Source organism: Atheta coriaria, unplaced genomic scaffold, assembly GCF_025399875.1.
Source record: "Atheta coriaria isolate IRGN ID8LTWV9N9 unplaced genomic scaffold, Caltech_Dcor_3.1 hic_scaffold_3_pilon, whole genome shotgun sequence".
NCBI classification, from domain to species: Eukaryota; Metazoa; Arthropoda; class Insecta; order Coleoptera; family Staphylinidae; genus Dalotia; species Dalotia coriaria.
In genome coordinates this window covers 2604552-2629064 of record NW_027045445.1, presented here as the reverse complement: position 1 = coordinate 2629064, position 24513 = coordinate 2604552, and the positions used below count along the sequence as shown (strand labels likewise).

General features: G+C 38.3%; 5 protein-coding genes across 8 annotated transcripts; 3 read left to right on the top strand and 2 right to left on the bottom strand.

Moving 5' to 3' along the window:
• The first annotated feature begins 2787 nt into the window (after positions 1-2787).
• Positions 2788-12114, top strand: SERCA (ATPase sarcoplasmic/endoplasmic reticulum Ca2+ transporting SERCA). 4 transcript variants are annotated; one of them, XM_065299550.1, is made up of 10 exons: positions 2789-2949; positions 5285-5424; positions 6482-6499; positions 6613-6695; positions 6756-6860; positions 6921-9203; positions 9266-9399; positions 9469-9586; positions 9654-9771; positions 11538-12114. In XM_065299550.1, the coding sequence occupies exons 2-10, from the start codon at positions 5307-5309 to the stop codon at positions 11564-11566; spliced, it is 3006 nt and encodes a 1001-aa protein (XP_065155622.1). In that variant the 5' UTR covers positions 2789-2949; positions 5285-5306; the 3' UTR covers positions 11567-12114. The 4 variants fall into 4 exon arrangements, with proteins under 4 accessions (XP_065155619.1, XP_065155622.1, XP_065155621.1 ...); XM_065299549.1 differs by lacking the exon at positions 11538-12114 and adding an exon at positions 3005-3056 and having other exon boundaries at positions 2806-2949; positions 9654-11119; XM_065299547.1 differs by lacking the exon at positions 11538-12114 and having other exon boundaries at positions 2788-2949; positions 9654-11119.
• Positions 12115-13169: 1055 nt separating this feature from the next.
• Positions 13170-13858, top strand: LOC135789633 (acylphosphatase-2-like). The gene is made up of 3 exons (XM_065299554.1): positions 13170-13406; positions 13456-13582; positions 13644-13858. The coding sequence occupies exons 1-3, from the start codon at positions 13361-13363 to the stop codon at positions 13756-13758; spliced, it is 288 nt and encodes a 95-aa protein (XP_065155626.1). The 5' UTR covers positions 13170-13360; the 3' UTR covers positions 13759-13858.
• Positions 13859-14973: 1115 nt separating this feature from the next.
• Positions 14974-15690, bottom strand: ND-B14 (NADH dehydrogenase (ubiquinone) B14 subunit). The gene is made up of 3 exons (XM_065299553.1): positions 15461-15690; positions 15272-15387; positions 14974-15207 (listed from the first exon to the last, which is right to left on the bottom strand). The coding sequence occupies exons 1-3, from the start codon at positions 15585-15587 to the stop codon at positions 15079-15081; spliced, it is 372 nt and encodes a 123-aa protein (XP_065155625.1). The 5' UTR covers positions 15588-15690; the 3' UTR covers positions 14974-15078.
• Positions 15691-15753: 63 nt separating this feature from the next.
• On the top strand, positions 15754-17759 carry Ipk1 (Inositol phosphate kinase 1). The gene is made up of 4 exons (XM_065299552.1): positions 15754-16139; positions 16777-17014; positions 17071-17550; positions 17610-17759. Exons 1-4 carry the CDS (start codon positions 15851-15853, stop codon positions 17710-17712), a joined length of 1110 nt encoding a protein of 369 aa, XP_065155624.1. The 5' UTR covers positions 15754-15850; the 3' UTR covers positions 17713-17759.
• LOC135789630 (uncharacterized) lies at positions 17724-19333 on the bottom strand. The gene is made up of 5 exons (XM_065299551.1): positions 19058-19333; positions 18509-18996; positions 18238-18456; positions 18044-18174; positions 17724-17983 (listed from the first exon to the last, which is right to left on the bottom strand). Exons 1-5 carry the CDS (start codon positions 19235-19237, stop codon positions 17802-17804), a joined length of 1200 nt encoding a protein of 399 aa, XP_065155623.1. The 5' UTR covers positions 19238-19333; the 3' UTR covers positions 17724-17801.
• Between the last annotated feature and the right edge of the window lie 5180 nt (positions 19334-24513).

Here is a 24513-nt window from a genome sequence, read left to right as displayed (position 1 = left end):
ACGCTGAGTAAATAAATATTAATCACGGGTTTAATGGAAGTTTTATCTGATAAATAAAGTGCAGTATTAATGCTGCAATTATTTATTAATCGAAGAGATATCAATTTACCGTCGAAATCTTTGCTCCGTCTGCGATCGTCTAAATTTAGCTAGAGGAAGTCGCAACTTAGGACTTGTTTTTAGTGGGATACATAAATATCAAAACGTATTAATGTAGCAAAATGTTTACACGTTGTGGTAGTTTATGAGTCAAACAATTCTAACAATATGAAAGTGAAATTAATATTAATTAAAGTCAACGTGCGCCAATGGCAATTTATTTAAAAATTACGGCAGTTTTTCTTTGTTGTTATTATTATTACAGAGTATTCTAAAAGTTGGCATCAGTCGAAATTGTAGTTTTTGTATCCGAATCTATGCGCCAGACTATCACATTTTTTATAGACACTGTCTCTTTTTCTGTTATTTGAAGAGCCTGTTGAATGGCCAAAATTAGGCAGAATCTGAAAATAGTGTTAAGCGATATGATTCAATGTATTTTTACAGCTTGCTTGCACTGATTGACACGCTAATTGTAAACAATGTACGACACGCGCCTCAATACGAAAATGAGTATAAACCCGCCTCGGAAATGGCTCCGAGGCGTTGAAAAGCAACCAAAAAAATTGATTTACGAGGCGCGTGCTCCGTCACTCAGAAAAGCGTTATTTTCTGAATGCCAACTTTCCACAATCGCTACCGCTGCGGTTGCAGGCCGAGAAAAGATCAAACGCCCGATCCAGCGCACGACTGTCCGCAGCAATTTTCCCATCGTAATCTCGCACTTCTTTTCCGGTGCGGCGACTAGTACACGATCATCGCAATCGGCGCTAATTATAATTCTTAATTATACGTTAAGCTATTTGCGGGCCGCAATCGCTCGTTATTAAGTTACTCGCGGCTTGCATTAGGAATGGCGAGCACATCGAAACTTTAAAAGTCCGTCCGATTAATGAGCTCGGCCTCTCAGCTATTCCTAGATCCGTCATTCGGAGGTGCGCTTTTTGGATGCTGCTCGTGGTTGGCGCGAGCGCGTGCGCTGCGATCGCGAATTAATAATGAACAGGTGTGTGCGCGACAAAAGTGGCTGTCGCGTGCGAGTAAGCCGCGCGAATTTCGAGTCCAAGGGCTAACGAAAATATCGCGCGGCTGGAAGTCTTGACGCGCGACGCTGCGGCTTATTTGCAAGGTTTCTGGATTATGCGGACATGCAAAATTTACTTTTCGACCGCAAAATGATGCGCGGAATGTGACTTAATGAGGCGCAACATATGACAACACCTGTCATTTCATCAAACTGCGGACCCTTTTTTTACATCACCATATGCAATGTAGTTTTTTATTGTGTCTGAAAATAGTTTTGAAATGCATTAGGAAAGTTATCTTACTGAATCCTGCTGCGTGTTTGGTCGTCCAGAAGAAATGCCACAACTTCTAAACAAACAGGAAACACGTGTACCTAAACAACGCGTGTGGCGGCGTTTGCATCTAGATCTAATGAATCAATCAATGCGTAACTACTAGACATGAGGGTCCAATCAATTTGCTTGGCCCCGCTCGCGCTGTCCGCACTTTCGCATTCAAGTTGGCCGCCATCGGACATATTTCGAACAGCATTCACGAGCTTTGCGAGCTTTGCGAGCTTTGAACGATCAGACATTATAAATCAACACCGATCTCGGACTCATTTGTATCGTTTTCTTTTTATTATCAAGGATTACCTCAACTGCCTCTAACAAATCGGTAAAAAATTGTTTTGGTAGTTACAAAGTGCGGCCGCGTGTTCAATTTTAGCGACGCACGCGAATGATTCACGATAACGATCGATTCGACATTGATGTGCGTGCCTCGCCGGTGGCGAAGAAGCGGTGCGAACACAATCGCTTCGCTCGTGCTGATGAAGCGCGCTTGTGTACAGGCTCGAACCGTCGGCTATAAATAGGGCGGCACGGGGATATACGTGGGCTTTCGCGATTTTCTGGACCTCGAAAGCGCGTTTAAAATAGTTTCCGGCAGACTTTTGCCCTGCACGTGAAGCAACGCTCATTTGTCATTCGCAGGCGGCGGCGCAAGCGAGCCGGCCGAAAATGCGGCTGAGCAATCGCATTGCGCGCACTCGAAACACACATATGTGTAGGTATATGCGAGATGTGCAAACCGTGTGTGATCTTGAACGTGAGCTAAATATGCGCGCTCGTATTCGCAATTTGCGCTACATACAACTGATGCTATTTTATGCACTTTGCCTCTGGAGGCAAGAATCTTCTAATGGAGAAGATCTTTTCATTAGTCATTTCGGTCGTTTATAACCGTAATTTTTACACGCACCGAGCGCAGCGTGCGAATTGATCGACTGTTTATTTACACATCTGGAAACTCCGCAGAAAGCTTCCTCATCACGATTAGGAATTGTTTTAATTTAAATCTGTAATTCTGTAATTGTTTGAAAAGTAAACGAAGCCACAAATTGTGCGCTAATTTCGCGGTGAATTGATTTAAAGGTTCACGCTCAATTCGTTTTAATTATTATTGTAGTCAAGTATTGAAGGAGTCCGTGCACAATACGGTTTACGAGACGAAAGTGACAAAAGTGCCGCCCGTGCCGCCGTTTCCAATCCATTGTGCGCGCGCTTGTATGCGTCGTGGAGCGCACGGCCGGCGGCGGCGAGCAGCGCGACGACAGCGAGCCACCGGGGTCCTCCCCGGGGTTGGCGCGCCGCCAATTCACCTACAGGTATCTACCGAGATTATAAAAGCAACAGACGCATTTGCTCGGTCGCCCGTTCCGTTCTGCAGCTTAGTACAACAGTTCGTATCCAGCGGCGCATGGGGGCCTAAGCCTCGTGTAGTTTAAATCGTTAACTGTTTGTGCCAAGTGATATCACTGGGACCACACTATTGTGATAACCGGTAAGTCCAGTGCAGCCAAAACACCATCAACATTAAACAAATAAACTCGCTGTAGACAGAACAAACAATAAACACAAACGTTGAACTCTTGCAACAAGCAACAAAAGGTAATGCTTCGTTTTGAGTTTAACAAAGTTTCCAAATTGGTTTTTGAAGTGAATAACTAAACGCCGCGGAATACGGAAGCGTTTAATGGACTTGGTAATAGCACATTTTCCTGGCTGCACTCAAACCGAACGTGGAAATTCGGTAAACACGACGAAGCCAGGAACAGGAAATGAGAATTGAACGCTTAATGACGAAGATAAAATAAAACCACCGCAAAGCAACGCAGTGAGCCTGAAAAAGTGCAATTACATAAGACTCCCGAACATTCAAAAATAAATTCGACCACGCGCGCATTGCAACACTCGAGTCGTACACGGAACGTGAATGATGGCGATGGCGATTGAAGCGGTGTGTGGAAGCTGGATGTTTTTCAAAGCGCGCGTTCTCGGACGGGTGTTTGGGTTGTTGTCGGGTTACGACTTGGGTTATGTCAGGACGACGCAAAAGCTTATGAGATATTTTGTCATTTGCATATACAAACACCACACACATACAGATGTGAGGTCGCGTACATTAGCGACATGCGTGATCATTGCCAAAATAATCAGAATCCTCAAAAATATAAAAAGGCGAGCGACCGAGTGCGTGCCGAAAGGCCGAACTTGTCGGCGAAGGCGGCAAAGGCGCGCGTTTCTAAAAGCGTCCGCTGATTCTGGCCGGCCGCGCGGCCGCGATTCTGGCACCGGGCCCGCGCACCCGGGAGCACCGTCGCCTTCGTCGTATTTACGCGCCGCGCACTGACCAAAAATAAAACAGCAAACTAATGACGCACTTAGATTATCTCACTCTCGCGGCGCACAAAAATTTCCGCGAAAAATCTATTTTTGCTCGAGGATTTTTAATTAAGTTATGCAACTTTAATTCAAACATTCATCCTGCACCGTGCAACTTGCAATTTAAATGCTGGTTGCAACAACGTGCATTTTTTCTGTTACCGATGCATTAAATTGCTTTACATTCATTTTCGGCGTACATTAGCACGTGCAACGAAAGTTTAAAAAATATCGTTTCAGATTAAACATAACGTGTGTTTGAAATTTAAAATTAGTAACAAATTTCAGCCAATGCTTATTTCATTGCACATAAACTTGGATATAATGCAGACGCACGCAGCTGAACAATTTCATGCACATCGACCGCACGTAAAAATCCATGCACTACTCGTTTAATGTGCAATGAAATTAATATTAAACCAATAAAACCGACACTCATTAAATTTTGAATGATTGGCTTGGTTTATAAGCAAACAGTTTTAAAAGTCAATTAAATCTAATGTAAAACGTTTCGAATATTTGAGCGATTTGAGTCATCATGACAAACAGTGGAATAGTGTCTGTAGAGGCCGATAGGTGTCGCTTGCCGTTCCGAATCGTAATTTTCTTCGACGCTGGCAGGACCCGTGTGAGCCCACGTCAGTGACTCGGTGCGGTGCGCGTAGCGTGTAGTCAAATCAGTCAGTCAGTTTCGAAAAGCGCTTCGTCGACGTTCAGGACTCGCAGTTAATACGCGCTGCGTGCCGACGATCATCGTCGAACAAACGGTACGTGTGCCAGTCAGCACGGGTGCTGCGGAGCGAAGCGAACTTTAGTTTGTTAAATGTGCGCTTACATAGACGGATAGTACTACTTCTAGCTGCGACCATTATCATCGTGCGTGATTAAATTGGTAAGTCTTTATCAGCACCGGTGCGGATCGTGCATCGCACTGAACGATCAGACGTTGTCTATAAGAGAGATGCAATAGGCAACGGGCGAGCGAATGCACGACGAACACGTCACATTCACATTTCGACGAGACATCCGGAACTCTTCTAACATTCGTCGGCCGGCGGCAATTGAATAATGCAATTTTCAACCCGCGCGGACATGGGACCTAAATAATTAAGCGCATTTCATACAATTACCTAGTTTTTTTCGCCGAAATAATTGAATCAGCCGTTCTAACCTCACAAAGTTTATTTCACGCTGTCGCCTTGAAGTTTTTAACTACGTTTCGGGCTTTATCATTTCGAGTTTTATTTATCGCGACACGTAACGCGTGATTATCGAAAGGCATTTCGTGTGGCGAGTACCACACTACTTTTAACTCAAATTGAAATCAACTTAAAATGCATAATGACTCTGCAGAAATATGCGAACCAAATTTACTACACCACGCAAACTTTTCGATCCATTTAACCATATAATTAATTACTCCATGGTTTTACCTATGTTTTGTTTTCTTTCAGAACTCTTGACTGACCGTTAACAATGGAGGACGGCCACAGCAAAAGCGTGGAGGAGGTGTTGAACTATTTTCAGGCTGATGCTGAACGGGGCTTGTCGCTTGACCAGGTGAAAAGGAGCCAAGCCAAATACGGCCTTAATGGTAATTTATTATTTTTTATTTACCCCAGAACGCAATTGTTCAAATAAAGAAACATCATTTGTTTGCCAATAACATAACTCTGTAAATACAGTGGTGGCAATCCGCAATCTAGTGATAGTAGAACATGTGTATAGGTGATTTTTCGTGTGCCAGTATATTATACATCAAATATACGATTTCTATTTACAAACGCCGATGCGCGTGCTTTAATTTATAATCACCTTGCAGAGGTTGCGAAACGTGTGCTTAGTTTACTATAAAAGATGCACTTACGCCGCTTCAGATGTGTGTATGCTAAAAAGTTCATGACGTCAAAGTGCGTCAGCAGCACGTTTGTATGACGCGGCTGCTATTGTGTGGTGGCACGAGTTCACGCCGACCGAAACTACATACGAGGTGGGAACAGTCAAAGGATTTACCGACTGGCCATGAGGTTCCCAGCGCAAAATTTAACAAGTTGCCTAACTACGATTGTCGCGCAACTCATAGTTTTTCCACACTTGATCGCGCAAAAAAATAAAATAATCTTCGGTTGCATATTTTTTTTACTCGACAGATGCAACATGCAAATAAAATTATGTAATGTTTGCCAGCACATAACACCTTGCACTTTTCGTGGGCATATAGATTTTTTCTTAAATGCGCAATACGAAAATTTTGCTCTATTTATAGCCTTCGTGTTCTGCCATATAAAATCAGACCACACACCGTTTACATTGAGTAGAATTTCTATGAAATTAGTTTTGAACGACCACGTTCTGCTTAGGATTAATTTAGATTCCAGCTAGTTACATCTTGACTATGTGTGTGGTTTACTTTGTCGGTGCTGCCGTGCACCGTGCGTTGTGCTACCTGATAAAGTGTGCACACAGCCTTGAACATATTGTTAGATTGTTAATAATTGCCTTAACCAAATCAGATTAGTAACTTCAGCTCACCGAATGAATGGATGGCTGGTTGCACGTGTCAATGTTGCAATTCGCGTTTATCTAGCGTATTATTCTTGCTCGTTTCTTTGCCGCATTCGTATTAATATTGTATTTTTGCATTGTTACAGAATTGCCTGCTGAGGAAGGTGAGATTTCTCCACATAATGAGGGTGTTTCTTTAACACTCCCTCGCTACGTCGAGTGACTGGATGTAGGTCAAGTTGTAATACTCATGTGCTTTTATAATTTCTGTTCACAGGCAAGTCGATATGGCAGTTAGTTTTAGAACAATTCGACGATCTTCTAGTCAAGATTTTATTATTAGCCGCTATCATTTCATTCGTAAGTTTTGTCAGAAAATTATTTATTTGTGATAACGACTAATAAAAATGTTCTCTTCAGGTTCTCGCCCTTTTTGAAGAACACGAGGATGCATTCACAGCCTTTGTAGAACCTTTTGTAATTTTGCTCATCCTTATCGCTAACGCCGTCGTCGGTGTCTGGCAGGTATGTTCTGAAATTTTAAATGTAATGTGAGTACATTTAACGGTGTGTTGTGGTATTTAGGAAAGAAACGCTGAATCCGCTATCGAAGCTTTGAAGGAATATGAACCCGAAATGGGTAAAGTCGTCAGATCCGACAAGTCTGGTGTTCAGAAGATCCGCGCCAAGGAAATCTGCCCCGGTGATGTCGTTGAGGTCTCCGTCGGTGACAAGATTCCTGCTGATATCCGTCTTATCAAGATCTACTCCACCACATTGCGTATCGATCAGTCTATCTTGACTGGTGAATCCGTTTCCGTCATCAAGCACACCGATGCTATTCCAGACCCCCGCGCTGTCAACCAGGACAAAAAGAACATCCTTTTCTCTGGTACCAATGTCGCCGCCGGTAAGGCCCGCGGTGTTGTCATTGGCACTGGCTTGAACACCGCTATTGGCAAGATCCGTACTGAAATGTCCGAAACTGAAGAAATCAAGACTCCCCTTCAGCAGAAACTTGACGAATTCGGTGAGCAGTTGTCTAAGGTTATCTCCGTTATCTGCGTTGCTGTCTGGGCTATCAACATTGGTCACTTCAACGATCCCGCCCACGGTGGCTCTTGGATCAAGGGTGCCGTCTACTACTTCAAAATTGCCGTCGCTTTGGCTGTCGCTGCCATCCCTGAAGGTCTTCCAGCTGTCATCACCACTTGCTTGGCTTTGGGTACCCGCCGTATGGCCAAGAAGAACGCTATTGTCCGCTCTCTGCCATCTGTAGAAACCCTTGGTTGCACCTCTGTTATCTGCTCCGACAAAACCGGTACCTTGACCACCAACCAGATGTCCGTCTCCCGTATGTTCATCTTCGAAAAGATTGAAGGCAATGACTCTTCCTTCCATGAATTCGAAATCAGCGGCTCTACCTACGAACCCATTGGTGAGGTCTTCTTGAAGGGCCAGCGCATCAAGGCTGCCGATTATGAAACCCTCCACGAAATTGGTACCGTCTGCATCATGTGCAACGACTCCTCCATTGATTTCAACGAATTCAAACAGGCTTTCGAGAAGGTCGGTGAAGCCACCGAAACCGCTTTGATTGTCTTGGCTGAGAAAATGAATCCCTTCAACGTTGCCAAGGCCGGTGATCGTCGTGCCGCTGCTATTGTCGTCCGTCAAGAAATTGAAACCAAGTGGAAGAAGGAATTCACTCTTGAATTCTCTCGCGATCGTAAATCCATGTCTTCCTACTGCGTACCCCTCAAGGCCAGCAAATTGGGCAATGGACCTAAACTTTTCGTTAAGGGAGCACCTGAAGGTGTTTTGGAGAGGTGCACACACGCTCGCGTCGGTGGCACCAAGGTTCCACTTACCAACGTTCTTAAGAACCGCATCTTGGACCTTACCCGTCAATACGGTACCGGCCGTGACACCCTCCGTTGCTTGGCTCTTGCCACCGCTGACAACCCAATGAAGCCCGATGATATGGATCTTGGCGATTCTACCAAATTCTACACTTATGAAGTTAACCTTACCTTCATTGGTGTCGTAGGCATGTTGGATCCCCCACGTAAGGAAGTCTTCGACTCTATCGTCCGTTGCCGCGCCGCTGGTATCCGTGTCATTGTCATCACTGGTGACAACAAGGCTACCGCTGAAGCTATCTGCAGGCGTATTGGCGTTTTCACCGAAGAAGAAGATACCACTGGCAAATCTTACTCTGGTCGCGAATTCGACGACTTGCCCCTTTCCGAACAAAAAGCCGCTGTTTCCCGCGCTCGTCTCTTCTCTCGCGTAGAGCCCGCCCACAAGTCCAAGATTGTTGAGTTCTTGCAGAGCATGAATGAAATCTCTGCCATGACTGGTGATGGTGTCAATGACGCCCCAGCTTTGAAGAAGGCCGAAATTGGTATTGCCATGGGCTCCGGTACCGCTGTCGCTAAGTCCGCCTCTGAGATGGTGTTGGCTGACGACAACTTCTCTTCCATCGTCGCTGCCGTTGAGGAAGGCCGTGCCATCTACAACAACATGAAGCAGTTCATCCGTTACCTTATCTCTTCCAACATTGGTGAAGTCGTATCCATCTTCTTGACCGCCGCTCTTGGTCTTCCTGAAGCCCTTATTCCAGTCCAGCTCTTGTGGGTCAACTTGGTCACTGACGGTCTTCCCGCTACCGCTCTCGGTTTCAATCCCCCCGATCTTGACATCATGGAGAAGCCCCCACGTAAGGCTGATGAAGGTCTTATTTCCGGATGGTTGTTCTTCAGGTACATGGCTATCGGTATGTACGTCGGCTCCGCCACCGTTGGTGCTGCCACTTGGTGGTTCTTGTACTCTCCTGAAGGTCCTCAATTGACCTACTACCAACTCGTAAGTATTAAAGAGGTTCAGTTATTATCTTAATTCTCTACCACGAATGTATATTTGGTTAGACCCACCACATGTCTTGCATCGGCGACAACGAGGACTTCAAGAACGTTGACTGCGGCATCTTCCACGACCCCCACCCAATGACCATGGCTTTGTCTGTACTTGTAACCATTGAAATGTTGAACGCCATGAACAGGTAAATGAATTAATGATTACAAACTCGGTTGATAGGTTTGCATTATTTTTATTTTTTATTATTTTACAGCTTGTCTGAAAATCAGTCCTTGATTGCTATGCCCCCATGGTCCAACTTCTGGTTGGTCGGCGCCATGGCTCTTTCTTTCGGTCTCCACTTCGTCATCTTGTACGTCGAAGTTCTTTCCGTAAGTATCATTGAATCGACTGTACTGCCTTAAACATATTTTGATTTAATCTTTGACCTGTCTTTAGACCATCTTCCAAGTCACTCCCTTGGGCGCTGATGAATGGATCACCGTCATGAAGTTCTCACTCCCAGTGATATTGCTTGACGAAACTCTCAAGTTCACCGCCAGAAAGATCGCAGATGGTGAGAATCCAATATACACTGTGTGGGGCATTGTGCTCATGTGGGCTGTGTTCTTTGGGCTCATCATCTATGGGCCGATCTAATTTGCTGAATTAACAGACATTTATTTGCCACTGCCTCCAAAGACGAGGATTAGCGAGCAAACAAAACAACAGCAAGCAACAAAATAACAACATTTGCAAAACTATTAGACATCAAAATATGAAAAACCAATTACCTCCGACAAATTAAAACAGGACTTGTTGTTTTTGTGTGCGTGTGCAATGATAATATTTATCAAAAATCATTGAAAATCTTTAGATTGGGTGGGCGGTATGGTAAATTAACAAATAGTCATGTTTTTTCTCGATACAAATGGTGAATGAACTAAATCCATTCATTTCAAAGTGTTGTGATTTAGTAAAATTATTATTATTATAAAGAAACTTAATGAAACGTTTAAGCAAATGCAAACACAGAGGTAACAAACCAACTAATACGATAATAACGAAGCTCACTGTGTCTTGCGGACCATTGAAGTGGTGCAAGGGACAGAGTAAGGACGGACACCAAAATAAGTGGTAAAAGACTGACACGGTTGTTGTATCAATCAACAAAACCAAAAAAGAACGTTTAAATCTTCAATTCTTCCCCCTTGTATTCAATTAGCAAGCGATTGTTAACTTTGACTACTTTAAAGATCAGTAATTAATTAAACCGTAGCTCTATTCTAATCAAGTAATATTGTAAACTATCACGACTTAAGATATTGGCGAAATTTTGGACACGCCGTCAAGCGTTTTATGATATTAACGACGGCGCCTTAGGAGTCGTACTTAAGTTAACACATTGTGAACTTTCTATCTATTTACTACAATTTACTATATCTATCTATATTTAAATTTATGAATTTACAATTTGGATTTCCCCTATTTAAATAAGTACGAGAAACAATCAATCGTGTTACGGCAATTTACCAACGTGTTTTTAAATGATTTTTTGACAAATGGTTTCGATGAATATTACTATTACTCTTCTTAGTATTTATTACGGATATGTATGTCGCCATAAACTATGCTCCTTTAATATGACTTTTTTGTATTTTGTGTGTTTAGAGAAACTATTTGTCTTGCGATTTTTCTAAGAAAACTAAGAAAAAGAAAACATAACAATAATTATTTTCTTCCGTAGTTAGCAGCAGTTATTTGTACATACAAAAATTATTTAATAATAATGAATCTACAAATACGAAAGCAAATAATAGAATTTGTAAAGTCGATAAAATTGATATACACGTACACCACATACACATATGTTGAAGCATTAAGCGAATGTTACGTTGATCATAATAAAACTTTCCAAGGTTCAACCGACGAACACTACAAACGAAACATTGGAATTCCAAACATACATTGTGACAATTATGTATTCCGAATGTGTGTCTTTTATTTTATTTTTTGTGTGTGGCTCACTAACAATCGTGTAGATGTTAACCAAAAGTAGGTACTGATATAATGTGACACGACAATGCTGCCCAATCCAAAGCGAAGACAAGTTGGTGGCCATTGTTGCGAATGTTTTGAGTAGTGTGACGCACGTTATTGCGATATTAACCCCGATTCTCGTCCATCGGTAAGTGAATTTTGCAGTACTTTTGTGACTTCCGTTTGATTATTTAATTCTACTTGAATTTGGCAATATATTGCTGAATTTTAGTCTTTCAATCAGTTAACATTCTGTTTCATCAAGTACTCACGTTCTATATGTTCTTCGTTCTCTTTTCGCAGTTGCACCAGTAGTTCAACTCAGGGAATAAACATCTCCCATTGAAGTGTGTTGAGTGCACGTCTTCATTGTGTAAATAATGAGAGTTCACAAACAGAAAAAACGAGAAAAAAATACAAAAAAAAAATAATATAAGAAACTACACATTTACAAAACCACATCCTAATATCACCTCAACAAAAAAAATCGAAATGTAATTAACAAATCGCAGGCGAGCTGTTACTTTATTATTATCATTGTAATTATAAAATAATTTTCTTTTTTATTATTATTATGATTATTATTAATTATTACTGTAAAATATTGTTCTTTTCATTTATGTCTCAGTTGGTGAAGTTGTTGTAGAACGAAATGGTAGACGATAGTGTTAAACAAAAAAACAAAATAAGAAACAAATTAAAAAACTTAAACATAAGACTTTTGCGAGCATGACAACGACTCATCGAACCATTAGTGCAACCTCTGTCACGATATCTTTTATTTCTTATTTTACTTTTTCTTCTTTACTGCTCTTCACTCTTTCATTCTTCTGTTTTTACCTGTGACGACTTTAAAAATATACTTTTCACATAACACTCATTTGCAAGCTTCCTTATTTGGTGTTGTCTTATTTGTGTCTCCCTTCTATTTATAATTTTTTTGCGCGTGAGTACTCCGTTCTGTTTATTGTAAAAATCATCGGTATTCCTAGAATAACTCCGGGTTTTGCTGTTTATTATTTAATCGGATTTGTTTAAATTATGGGAACAGAATCATTTCGGAATGTACTTGGTGCTAAATAGAAAACGATATGGTTTGATGGGATGATATGATTTGTTTAGAATATACCGTGTTGACTTTGAATTCATTGATAAAATCGTAAATTTGTTCTTTTGATATAATCGTTTATTTCACACGTGTTTTACATTACTAACATTTAACGTATGCCATTTAGATTTTATTATGTAAATATTGTTATAAATAATAAGTTACAGTTAAATTATTCTTCATAAAATATTCTTATGTTAGGGTTTGTGTATTTTTTATGATTGTTATTTAGTGTAGATATTAGAATTACAGGGTTTCTTTTGTTCCTTATGTATTTGTTGTAATCAGTAGGAACTTTTAGTTTTGATTTATATATTATAATATCTTCAAATACTTTTTATTTGACTTCTGGATATAGGAATATTAGTTACTGTTGCATTTTTGTTTTGTTTTAGTTCAAAAAAACAAATAAAAGGCGTTTGAACACTTTACTATCGATAACATAATATTTACACTAAAACGTTGCTTTATAGTTTATGGATGCAGATAATGCAAATTTGATTAATTTCGTTTGATGCATAATTGACGTCGGCGGTTGGCTCGATTTTTCATGCGTTTCTGGCACAACTCCAAGCGATAATTAATCAAATCTACATTTACGCAGCACTTGCTTAGTGAAACAATCCCCTGAATGACGGGTCCAATTAAAATACCAAACGAAAAAACATGTGACTATCGAAATGCAATTTTTAACTAACTTTATGTTGAGATGTGGCGAGAAGATCCATTAAATTATCTATTTTCGTGCAATCCCAGCACGCACGAGAATTGCATAACGCGTTAACTGGAGGTGTGAGAGAGTCGACGCAAAACACGTTCGCCGACCAGGAAGTTTTAAATAGACTCAACCAGCGCGCCGCAAAGCCTTGTTATTTGCTAATCGTGTGTCCTAAACGCAACTTTTCCCTAGTTTATTCATTCACTCCTTTGCCATACAACCAATCTTACATACTTATATTGGCAGTGAATGGCTTTCTAAATCTGAAGTATCTAACGGAAATCAGTTGCGCTACACATCATGGCGACCGTATCTGCGGAGTTTGAAGTTTTCGGACAAGTGCAAGGTACTTGAAAAGTTTACGACTTCATCTGTTGCTTCAAGTTATTTTTTAGGATGTTACTTTACGAAATATTTAAAAGAGCAGTGTGATACGTTGGGAATTGGTGGATGGGTGAAGACAACTAAAAAAGGCACATTTTTTGGTATCATACAAGGGACTAAACCAAATGTTGAACTCATGTAAGTAAGGAGTCTGTAATTACCCATATATTTATTTAAAAATGCATATTTTTACATATAGGGTGATGTGGCTTTCGAATACGGGATCGCCAGGAAGTAAGATTGAACGGTGTGAGATGAAGAACTGGACAAACATTGCAAGGCCCGAGTTCAAAGGGTTTTCGGTACGTTTCTAAGTCAATACTTTCTTTGTGCATTTAACTTTATAAAGATTTTACCAACGAGAAATATTTTGTATATGAATAATTTTAAATATAAAGCTATTCTATTTATAAAGTTTCCAAACACGCGGAAGGCTTGCGCGCCATGTCAACACAAACTTTTGCTTGGCAAGCCTACGATTTTCACAATGATATAAATCATTTGTTTCTGGGACACAATTACTTTTAAATTTTAAATTTTATGGGGATTGCAATAATTTACTTCTTTTTATTCTTATTCTTGCTTAATTTATTTTTGTCTGTGGTGTTATTCTTGGCTGAGTAAGTAACTGGTGATGAATAAAAGCTGGCACTTTTGCGACCATCAGCGCAACGCAATGTCGTGAATTTGGTGCATTAAACGATTCTTCTTCAAATGATGCAAACCATTGATCATAATTTACACTATCAACCAGTTCAAAGCCTACTTTTGTTGCGAGTGTTTTACTCTCTTCCGATGTGCACACTGCGCATGCGATTGGAATGTGCAAATGCCTCGCGACCTCTAAGCCGGTGCGAAATAAGTGATATCCCAGTTGTTTACCGCGATGTTCATCGGCAATACATACCAAATAAAATCGCAATAACACGTCGGTGTCATAATCAATAAAGAAATCAATTTTCTTCTGCATTGAGTTCCGTAAAGAAATGCAGTTATCATACACTTTTCCGTTGTGCATACTTGTGTGACTGAACGTGCGGCCAAAATCCAATTTGTCAACAACGGACAATAACAAAACACCAGCAATAGTATTGTTGTGATCGTCAACCAGAAGCAGTGAAGATCCAGTTTTCATTATTTGAAGAATATGCTTGACAAAGTAAGTGACAGATTGTTTATCATTTGCGAATCCCAGCGCGTGAAGTAGTACATCGTTTTGAAAGTAATATTGTTTGATTAGCATGACAGCCAGGTTGAAATATTTCTTCTGCAAATTTTCGATTCGATAACCAGTACCGATACGTGCCCATATTGTTGAACGCGTTATTCCGTAATTTTTGCAAGGACATGAACATGGTCTAAACATTGTGAATATAATCTAGCAGTGGTAATACAAATTTATCACAGATACTTTTGACAGATTTTTTTCAAAATAGATGCCATCATGTTTTGATTGAAAGGCGAAATTATCTAATTGTTGACCAACATAAAATTCAAACATAAACATCTTGGTTTGGTTTGAAAAGAAATTATATTTGGTATTGTTTGTAATTTTATTTATTTTAAATCTCCTACCATATGTACAACATAATTATTTCATTTCTTCATACTAATTTTGCAGATGGTTGCATAAATTAAGGTGTTCCTTGCAAAAACTTGGATAGAAAATCTGTGGGTTTGGGTTCCCATGTTTCCTTGAAGTAATTCATTATATGCCCTTTCTGTTTCCAAATGTTTACCGTTTCTTTCAACTCCATTTGACCCTAGAAAATTAATGCAATTAGTTTTGGCATCAGTTTAGTTTCTAAAATTGAATGTTTACTATACCTTAATAACAAGCATGTCAATAACTCTAACATCTTCACAATCCTTGTGCTTCATGAACTCTTCGCGAAGTTTCGCTTTGCATTGCTCCACCGATTTTGGGATATCGTATTGTCTCACTAAAATCGCGAATCGCGTTCAAATTGTTATTAAATTCCAGTAACTATTACATAAATCATAGGTTAAACATACCAACATGAGGAAGTTGCTTGTACCAAGCCCTGTACAAATTGCGGGCGCGTCTTCTAGCCTCTTCACGGTCCAAAGACAATAAAGGGCGAACCTCTCGCACTGCAGTTCGGGCAGCCTGCGAACTCATTTTTATGTTATTATGCGATTTTCAGCCGTCAATTGGCTGTAAGTTGGCAATTATTTTCGTTCTACCAAGCTGCAATGACAGAAATTTTGACAATAGTGGTAGCGCGCATGTGCCAGACATATTTTCAGACAAGTCTGCTATGTATGCAAGCAAATATACACTAAATCAGCTGCTGAGAAACACGTTAAGTCTGCAAGCATGCATCACGCATAAGTGGGTGTAGTGGAAGTAATCATAATAAATGCACTACTGCAGAATCTATAATGTTAACGATTTATCATAATGGTTGTTTTACATACCCTTATGAGTATCGTGGTGAAGGAAATGCTCATCTAGCGCTTTCTTTACAAAATGAAAATAAAATACTTCTGATTAAAAAACAAAGCGTTAATGATTTGAGTAATGATGAAGAGAAATGGAATAACTCAATTAATTTTCATAATAATATAATGTGCATATTACTGGAACCTTTTGTCTCAAAAGTACACAAAGTTAAAATTGACGCGCGAGATATTCAACAAATTGAAACCAATATTGCAACAATTAGACCACGTAAGTACTAAATTATATTAGGGAAATTGTCATGTGTCACTCAAGTTTAAATTCCTAATACGGTTTTGTACCCATCTTTAAAATTGTAAATGTAACCATCCGTAAATTGCCTCAATGGCTTGTGATCTTTTCAAGGTAAAGTTTTCTAAGTATTTTAATACCGAAATTTTATTGTGGTTTATTGCTTTTAAAGGAAGAGCGAAAAATTAAGCTACGCATTGACAAGACGGTAAAGCGATTGAGGTGCTTAGAAGATATCAGAGATCGAATTGAGAAATTAATGCAGAGATATTTGCACGAGACTCGCGATATTGAAAAACGAATTGCCGATGCTGATAAGTTGATAGAATCTTTATTACACGCTCAAACTGTTGCCGTTAACAAACGTAAGATTCACGAGGAAATACTGCGTTTAAAAGACGAGAAGAAATCTGCTGAATCGGATGTTATCGCGTTAAAAAAAGAATTGTATCGCAAGATGAAGAAATTAGAGCAAACCAAAAAACTAACGCCCCATCGTAATAAAAGTGGTCTTACTTAGCTTGTTTTGTAATAACTTAACCGTCGTGTAGGAGATTTTAAAAATTATTAATAAATTTATTGGATGAATGTAATTTAACAATAACGGCTTTTTTAGCATTCAGACAAAATAATGTGTTATCAACAATTTGTGCTGCGTTAATGCATGATTATACCCACTTGCAATTAGCGAACAGAGTTTATGAAAATTTGCCAACAATATCTTTTGAAATCAAACCGAAGTGCCCTATCGACATTGACAATAAATGTAAGTTTTGTAACAAACAAAAGAAGAAATTACAGTCTGGCAGGATTGTACGTGTAACAAAATATTGCCCAAAAGATTTGTATTCAGGGTAAATTTAAACTTATATTCATATTTATTTAGTATTAAAATATAAACTATTTTTAGAGATATTAAAAGAATGCAAGAAGCAGTATTAAATCTTCTTAAAAATCCGCAAAATAATATTCAGATTTATAAAAATTCTAAGTTAATATACTCGGATCAACATGACATGCAAGAACTTGACAAAACTTTTGCTTATTGGGACAGCAAGAACCCAACATCAACAATAGTTAATGTGATAGTTGAAATTCTTAATTATAATTATCAATCGCAATGCAATTGGCACGAAAAATCAACAACATTTACAGTGTTAGAGCGATTAAAACAACTCCAAGAATTGGATAATAGCAATAATCCACCGGTGACAAATGATCGTGGTTATGTGAACTTGCTGCTAACAGCGATTGCTGATATAAAATCTGATCAGCTTTCCAAATGTGAATTGATATCACACATTACTAGCCCATTAAGTAGCCACTATTTGTCGAAAATTGTTAGGGATTGTTCATTCATGATTTCAGTGAAACAACTTCCGCCAAACAGGTTAGTCACTTTATTATTTGAGATGTATCTTTGACTGTGGGGTATTTTTTTTGTTTTAGTGATTTTGGTGACACAGGTATGAAATATGTATGCGTAAATGGCATGTATTATGTTTTTGATGTAAAAGTGTTTGATTTATTTCCCAAAGATGAAATAAAATAAAATAATTTGGGTTAAAACTAATAAACAGTGACCATTATATTATGAAAGCATGTATTAATATAAATTAATATTAATTAAATAGGTGTAAGTTAAATTTTATTGGCGGCTTTTCCAGCAACGTTCTTATACTGCAATTCTACATGCCCCCAACCTTTTATACCATTAACTTTGTAATTACTGTAAGACTCGAAGATTTTTGCTTCACAATCCTTGCTGATGTACAGTTCATTGCTTTCGATGACATTGACTTCCATGATATACTCTTGATCTCCTTAAAACGCCAAAAATAATGATTACAGCTTGCACTGGTTGCCAGTGTAATGTTACTTACCTGCCTTGAACTGAAACGCGTAATCTACGGGAGGCACGCCGTTTTCACCATGTTGGTAAAAGGGAAAGTCGCATGCTTGAAGGGCGTACATTTTATTTTTGGCTGCATTATAGTAGTATCCAATGTAGACTCTAAAATTTAATCTCATATATTCAATATTCTGAAAATAATAAATTGCGAAAAAAAATACTCACAATGAAAATGCAAGCGGCATTGACACCATACCAATATTCATTTGATCACCATTTTCTAATGTGCAAAAGTGCAATATGTATCGATGAAAGTAACGCCAATCTCTATGGTTGCCAAAGCTGTGATCCCTCAATCCCTTTAAATTGACTTCGTGCACAGTTCCGTCTATGATTGCGGTTCCATTTATGTCACCTGGCTGTTCATAATGTGTTTGATGTATGCTATAAATAAGTAAAATCAATATTGTTGCTCGGAATTTAACTAGCATAATACCGTTTAACTAAATCAAAATATTCCTTATTCCAACGTTCTTTTGCAATCGCAGTTGCCATTAAATATGGATCCATGTCATGATCAAAATTAAAGCATTCCTTTTCCGATGTCCAGTAAAGCTTCAATTGCACAGTGTGAAGGGTACCTTCAGCGTCGCGCATTTGTCCGTCGTATTTAATCTCCCATTTCTTCTTTGCAACCACCGGTTTAAGGGATATTCCCTCGGCGCAGTAACCTGTTTCAGGTTCAATCTGAGTTAGCGACGTCTCAGGTAGCCTTAATGACTGCAATACGCCCGATTTAAAAGTAGACAATCGCAGCAGTAGAAATCCGTCAATGAGTGGCGCCTTTCTGCGCGCCATTCCAACAATTAAGGCGTCATTTTTGGCGTTTGCGCCATTGAAGTAGACGGCGTCGATCGGCTTATCGTTGTCTGCCAGCAACTGTGGTTTCTCAATGTCGTCATAATTGATAGTGACTTTCTTCAACTGAAATATGAATTATTTTAAAATGCAGTTCAATAATAGTTTAATCCATAATTCTGCTTACCCCTTTCAATTTTAACGAAATATAAATAAATAATACTTTAAACCAGTAGAATTGACCGGGCAGACGATAGATGTTAAAAATTGGCGGTGGTTCTACAGCGAGCAGTTTACGTAGACAAACTATCGTTAGTAACGAAAATGTCAACATCAAGCATTCGGACAGGGTTATCACAGTAAACATTTTTATGTCGTCACACACAGCGCACAGCACGGGAGTTACAGTTGTAAGTATCTTGTCGGTGCTTGTTTTTTACTGTAACAGCGGAGCACTACTGATGTGAAAGCGCTTATAACCGAAAAATTGGAGACTACTTGATCTGTGTACTTGATTGATAAGGTGAGCTGGAAACATACTTATTTGGCAAGGCAAACTTGCAAGATAAAAATTTATACTGCAGCTGCCTCTCAATGTTGATTAAAATGGACTACTTATAAATTAAAAGCATCGTGCGAAATCATTTTTTCGGATTATGAACTTTTGTTCTATAGCCATTATTGTGTATATCTTCTAAACTAAACTAGTACATTAAAATACTGTACTAAAATATTTTGTTTATATAATTGTTTTCTTATAATCTTATAAATTTTTAATTTTTTAGTTATAAAAAATGCATTTAATTAATAAAATTATAGCAGAGGCGCCTGAGATTTTGTTACACTTATAAATTTTAAAAAATACCGTTTACAGAATTCTTCAGAATTATGGGATTGTATTTCTTTTAATTGTGTACGTAGTACTCATGCATAAACACATTCGTCACATACTCGACGCTGTGAAAGAGGAAGAGCGGTACGACCAAGTCTCGTGTGGCTATCTTTGAGGACCTTTAGTTATACCTGGTGACACTGCCGTCTATTGGACTATTATCGTAAACAATCGTAATTACAATAAATTTATTTACACTTGAGTTGTGTGTTGTCATCATCATCGTCATCATGTGGTTTTAAAGACTTAACAGTCTCTGATTTGTGTTTGTTATTTGATAGATTAAATTTGAACATTATGCGTTGTCTAGATTTGACTTATTGTCTTTTTGGTGTAAATTTGCTAGTCATTTAGACAGTGTGATGCATGCGCACTTTCGTGTACGTGTATCACACGTACGCTGCTATTTAAGTGCGTGACCACTCACTGCCTCATAGACAATTTCGCACTGACACACATGCGCGCCACACTGTTTGAAACACTTTGTTTTTGTGAGGTACTATAAAGTGTTCTCAGATGGCGTAACGATGTAGGATTACCTCGAAATATTCCAGCGAGAGAATTTTGTTTTGTTCAATCGGTGCGATATCGACGAGCACACATTCCACGCTTTTGACTTGTGCTATTCTTTGATGTAAGTTCGGTAATGCGTGTTATATTTCCTGATCGCCGGTGATAATTAGTGTTAATAAACGTGTTTGATCTTTTATCAGCTATTTATCGCGTGTGTAATCTGCGTAATTGTAAATTTTGCGTGTTTAATTTATTTACGTGATCGTGCCCGTTGCCGTCGGGCGACGGCCAAAGAAAATATCAACGCTATGAACGCTAATAATTAATTGACTTGTGAGAAACATATTTATCATCAACAGAGGAGCATCGGTCAATGTGCTACCAGGTAAATATTGTCATTCCTATGTTTATTATGCGAATAACAAGAATTTTAATTCAAAGTTTGGGTTCCGACGGAACGCAGATTCATAGCACGAAATGTTGTAGCTAATGTTTTATTTCTCATTTATTTCAGCATTCGCCAACTTTCCGTCGATATACCGTCTTCCATAACCGGTAAGTAAAATAATTTCATTATTTATATAAACTGTTTGCCGTGTACTTAGATTTCAGTTTAGTTATACGTTTAATTGTATTGCAATGTTGTTGAATTTTATTTGGTGAAGATTCAATAAGACATATTCTTCCTCATCTCATCTTAATAGCACTTATATATCACTTAAATATTTAATGTAAAAAACTGATAATCTTTCATTATTAGAATTTAAAATTACATAAATCGAATTTTAATTTATTATTATTTTAATACTTAATTAAAATTATGGGGCTAGGACGTGTATTATTTATAGATGGCCTTAGCATGAACTAAAAATCGTAAAATAGATTTGTATTGTTTATTTCTGTATTTATCGGTAAGCGTGAGCATTCGACACGAGACTTGTGTTTGTTTTGAACACAATTCACACTTTCTTATCGCATTGCCGTGTGTCGTCGTTGCCATCCCCTCACGCCGCATGTTGCTGCATCATATTATACTATTACATGAATATAATGTTTTCTTTTCTTATTTACAGTATTTGCCGTGCCTTGGAGTTCGATGTGATCTGCATTGGTAAGTTTATAATTCAATTATATTTTTCATTTTAATTCCTGCGTCGTACATAAGTTTGTATTTGCATGTTGCAAAGACACAAGACAGTCGAGTTTCAATCCGCTCCTCTGTATCTCTTTTAGTTTTCGAGATATTCACAATCGGAGAAAACTCTCAAAAATGAAAAAGTTCACGTTTGTGCACTTTTAGACACGATTTCAGAACCTTTACACCCCGTATTTTAATTATTTTTTCATCTTATCAGAGAATTTTCCAAACTTTCATAATCTTCAATCGGCTGGTCGCTAGCGCTTTTAGTTTATAAGATATGTCCTAAATCCTAAAAAACAGGATACCGCAACCCCCTTGCCCATTTTTTCGCAATGGGAGTCACTTCTACCGCTACCCTCGTACGGTGCCCTGAACATGAGTCACTTTAACCGCTAGCCTCGTACGGTGCCTTGAATGGGAGTCACTTCTACCGCTACCTTTATTAAATTATTTTTTCGTTTATTAGATTTTCAATTTAACTCGTTTATCTTGTAGAAAATTAGGAATATTCAATCCGTACCTTTCTATTGCGTTTAGTTTCTGAGAAAAATAGAATTGCCATCTCCTCGTGTCGCATGTTGCATATTCTCAAAATGTTTTTCAAAATGGTCGCTAAAGTTTGCCCTTTTTTTTAGTTTTTCCAAACTTATGGTAGAAAACTGGTCATATTTTGGGAACCCTTTGTGATATTTAAACTTTCTTTCCGATTTTGTTAGCTTTTATCTTAAAGATAATTTTCGAAGCACGCGGTAGAAATTTGTCTGTATCTCGGGAACCGACGTGCAATTTTAATGATACTTTCAAATTTGCATAACCCGAAAGGCATTTTATACGATGTGACATTGTTGAACCCCAAAATCTCCCTGTATAGAAATTTATTGCAAAAAAATTCAGTAACGCGAGTTATATTGAAAGATGTGTGTGTGCGCCGTAGTACTCGTTGCGCTAGGAATTGTAGTTCTTTTGGTATAACAGGCGAACGCGCTGTCAGAGTAAGTTCGGAATAATTTTCCCAGATGCAGAATTTATTTGCGTATCTCCCTGTATTGAAATTTATTGCAAGAAAGTTCCGTAACGCGAGTTATATGGAAAGTTGTGTGTATACGCACTAGTACTTATTGCGCTAATTCCCATATTCCCAGATATTTTAAAAAAACGTCAAGAATTGAAAAATGTCAATTTTTCGCATTTTAGTCGCGTTTTTTGACATTTAATTGCTGAAACCATAAGTATTATATATATTTATCTGATAGAGAATTTTCCAATCTTTCATAATCAGCAATTCGTTGGTTGCTATAGCTTTTGGTTTAAGAGATATTAATTATCAAACATCCTCGAAATAAATTATCAAATTATTTGGTAATTTTTTCTTAAGAATTAAAAATTTTTCTCTTAGATTTCCGTTTTAGCTAGCCCATCTTATAGAGAATAGTTCGTAGAATAGTCTCTGCGATTGGTACCTATTTATCTCTTTTAGATTACGAGATATTCGCGATTGAATAAAATGGGCAAAAATTGATAAATGTCACTTTTTAGCACTTTTAGTCGCGTTTTTTGACCTTTTACCTCATTAAATTAAATTATTTTAAATTTTTATCTGATAAAGATTTAATCTTCGGTAATCAACAATTTTCTCGTTGCTATCTCTTTTAGTTTAGAAGATATTCACTTTTGAGAATCGTGGAACTAAATTATCCTTGCCCATTTTTTCTAATGAATTAAAATTTTATTTTCTAGATTTCCAATTTAACTAGCTAATTTTATAGAAAATTTTCCGTAGTTTGAGAATTTTCAATCTGTTCCTTTTTATTATCGCGTTTAGTTTTTGAGAAAATGGAGAAAAATTAGAATCTTCTCTCGCCGTTGCCACTTGACGCATGGCACATTCTTGTATCGTTTAGATCGCAATTATGTATCGTGCCACATGTAATTAGCGCACAAGGTCGCGCGCCGTCGACGTGCCGGCTTTGCGCATCTCTTGCTTTCTTATCATAAACTCTCGCGTCGTTACTGGCATGGCTTCGGCATACGCTATCGATGTTTTGCAACCAGTTTCGTGCCTGGTGCTGGCGTATCCAGATGCATCTCGCGCGACGAGTATTGTTTTATCGGACTTCTATTTTCTACATTTGCATTATATTCGGTCATCAATCGACGTGTAACATGCATCTGCTGTGTTTTGGAAATGATTAAAAGTGCGTTTAACGTCCGTAAATGATTTTTTCCTCGCTTTTGATGTTTACGCTGCGGTTTGTCGGTTATTGTGTTTACATTGGATTGATTGCCATGTTGTTCCCCGTTCTTAGGAGGTTCCTTCGTGCTTGAGTAAGTAATTTTTATCTCACCGTTTCGATACTCCGCACAGAATGTTTGTTTTTCTCCGATGTGTGAATATAATATTATTTTGTTGTACCATAGAATATAAATTTAAGAAATATTGCAATTTGATAGGCATTATTAAATTGCTTAAGACTGGTATTTTCATGCAATATCAACTTTGTTGCATATTTGATAAAATGTGTTTTAAATTTAAATCTGCCATTACTAGATAGTCGGTTAGATGGCACTACGATGCACGTTTTTGCGATAAATATTGCTTGTTGGTGGTAGTGAGTGCACACCGTGTCCGTGTGTGATCACGCGATTTCGTGCAAGAGATAAGTTTTTTTTTTATTTTACCTGCAGGTATCGAATCTTTATTTCGTGAAATCATAACACACGGTTGCGGTTTGTTATATTAGCATCGCAAATTGAAAATATTCTTCAATTCTTTCATGAATATAACTAACAATTTTATATTAATTCTAATAGTTTATTATAAAAATCATCAAGAATGCAAAACATTTTTATTATCAGCAGATCACTTAAGCAGATATCACTTAAATATTTTATGTAAAATCTGACCAAGATTGCCGTGCGTTGTCATTGCCATCCTTTTACGCCTCGCTCTGCTGGTCTTCTAGTTTAATTTAGTTCGCATGCATTGTGCCAAATGCAATTCCCGCACAAGGTCGCGGGCTAGCCTAGCGCCATTTTTTCTCATGAATTAAAGCTTCATTTTTTAATTTTCCATTTAAATAGCTTATTAGAGAAATGT